Source organism: Melanostigma gelatinosum (genome assembly GCF_949748355.1).
Source record: "Melanostigma gelatinosum genome assembly, chromosome: 1".
In the NCBI taxonomy this organism is placed as follows: Eukaryota; Metazoa; Chordata; class Actinopteri; order Perciformes; family Zoarcidae; genus Melanostigma; species Melanostigma gelatinosum.
The window spans coordinates 17,365,211-17,367,394 of record NC_136634.1 but is presented as its reverse complement, the minus strand read 5'-3'; the positions used below and the strand labels follow the sequence as shown (position 1 = coordinate 17,367,394).

Below are 2,184 nucleotides of genomic sequence, written 5' to 3'. Positions count from 1 at the left end.
TGTTTTAGCTCTAACACTGCGGCTCAAAATCCACCACAGTATCAGAACAGCTGAGTTCTTTATTCCCATTCACAGAAAATATTTGTATTTTATTGTATGTGCACCTGTGAGTCATCTTGTAACTCTTGTTACATGTTACAACCAACCCCAGAGTTTAAAGTTTATTGTTGGTGTCTAATCTAACACACAGCCAATAATGACTAAATAACAGCTAATTTAGAATGACTTATTCTTTCACTTCAATTTTATTATCTCTCTTTTGTCGGCCTTGAATATGACTAAAGCCTTGCTCACTGGGTTGAGCAAATATAATTAAATAGGTGTGTACCTGGTGTCACATTATAGCCATTGAAAACGCCTTTATGTCATGATGACAGGGCAGTAAAGGACTTCCTGTGTGTTTTTCGCTTCCTTTTAAGGAACAGAGGCACCTGATAAGGTGATTGAAGAGGAGTCATCTGAATAACCAAAACAAAGTTCAGCTTTTGTGAAGCTCGTAGTCCAAAACACCACCAACAGAACACATGAAGTAACCACTTTTTAAATGGAACAGTGGCGACCTATGAACCTACCGCACCTCGGAAGCAGTTGAGGTGTGTTCAAAGTCACCACTTAGTCTTTTAAGTGTCCCGTGCTGGTGACTAAATCTGCTTATCAGTTATTATGACTCAAGCCTGAAACCTTCCACTTGACAATAAAGAGTCACATTCCACCTGACAGCAGAAAGGAAAGGGACTTTCCTGTCCTCCACTCCCTTTTTCTGTTGCATGTCTGGCATTTGCCAAGAAATGCTGTTGGTGAAAAGCGTTCCCACGTGTTAAATATACTGTTACTGACTCCATATGGCTGTAATGAGATACGAACAGACATCGACACCAAGTAGACATGGTTCTCGTTGAGACATGAAAAACAAAAAGTAGAGGAGAGGGCCGAGTTATGTTCAAAATGTACGATTTTTTTTATTCAAATAAATACACACTCAACACAATATAGAAATAGTAAATAATTTAAACAACACAAGCTGTTTGCCAGTAACAACATATCCTGGAAACAAATAAATTAACATCATGGTTTTAGGAGTCATTCCTCCCAGGAGAGCAAACTTGAAATAGTTTTGACAATTCAAGCGTTCAGTCCCGTGTGTGGAGCTTCTGAAAATCTCTCCGTGTGTCGGTTGAGATCAGTTGTCCCCGCTCTCCCGAGAGCTCAGTCCCCAACAATCCTTCATCTCTGGAGCGGATGACCTCGTCTTCCTTTTGGTCCGCTTATTATACATGTATGGTCCACTTTGACACTATAAAGACATTGAAAAAAAACAGCATTAGTTTCTGCGTTCAGCTACTGCTAATGCGTATTCTTATTCATACATAATGTCAGCAACATGCGATGGGGTGTCCCTCACCATATTAGGAGTGATTAACTGCGAGAGTCCCACAGCGGCTCAGGGCGCCCTCGCCATGCGCCTCTCTTGCTGTCCGGGTGACGCGCTCTCGTTGTCCTGCCGCGTTTTAAAGTCCTGGATGGCCTTTCTATTCTGCCAATCGATTAGAGCCATGGTGATCACCGCGTTCCAGCAGTTCTCCTCCCCGGAGCACCGGAAATCAATCTCTTTATTGTCTGTGGTAACGATGGTGAAATAGACGAACTTGCCGGTGCGCTCCACGCAGTCCACCTTCTTGATGGACTGCAGCTTGAGCTCCTTGCCCCGGTTGCGCTTCTGCGTGTCGGCGTAAATGTTGAGGCTGTCCGTAGTCAGGACGCACGTCTTCCTCTTCCAGAACTGGAGCAGGTTGTCGCTCCTCTTCTCTAGCTCTCCCTCCTTGAGGACCTGGCTGATCTCCGCCGCTGACATTTTCATTGTTTATCTCGGGCAGGTTTGTGAACCCCTTCTGTGTCGTCCGAGGAGGAGCCCGAGGAAGGAGCTTCTCTACAAAGGCTTTAGTAATCCAGAGTGTTGTTGTGAATGGACCAAGGTAGCAGAGTTCTTTTATAGCCTACTCTGGTCTGAGCCCTTCCCACTTGACGTCAGATGACTTGGGAATGCAACAGTTGCCAGTGGAGTAATTCAAGGCTGTGTGTGGGCGGAAGCTGTGGTTCAGGGAGGGAGGGGAGGGGGGGCAGAGGAAGTCCTAACGTGGACCTAATTACACCTTCAACATGTTAATTACTAATCCACATCCTACT

The 2,184-nt window shown here is 44.9% G+C and overlaps 1 protein-coding gene across 1 annotated transcript; it reads right to left on the bottom strand.

The window, feature by feature from the left end:
* Positions 1-940: 940 nt before the first annotated feature.
* Positions 941-1,945, bottom strand: phlda2 (pleckstrin homology-like domain, family A, member 2). The gene is made up of 2 exons (XM_079273798.1): positions 1,403-1,945; positions 941-1,294 (listed from the first exon to the last, which is right to left on the bottom strand). The coding sequence occupies exon 1, from the start codon at positions 1,856-1,858 to the stop codon at positions 1,442-1,444; it is 417 nt and encodes a 138-aa protein (XP_079129924.1). The 5' UTR covers positions 1,859-1,945; the 3' UTR covers positions 941-1,294; positions 1,403-1,441.
* Between the last annotated feature and the right edge of the window lie 239 nt (positions 1,946-2,184).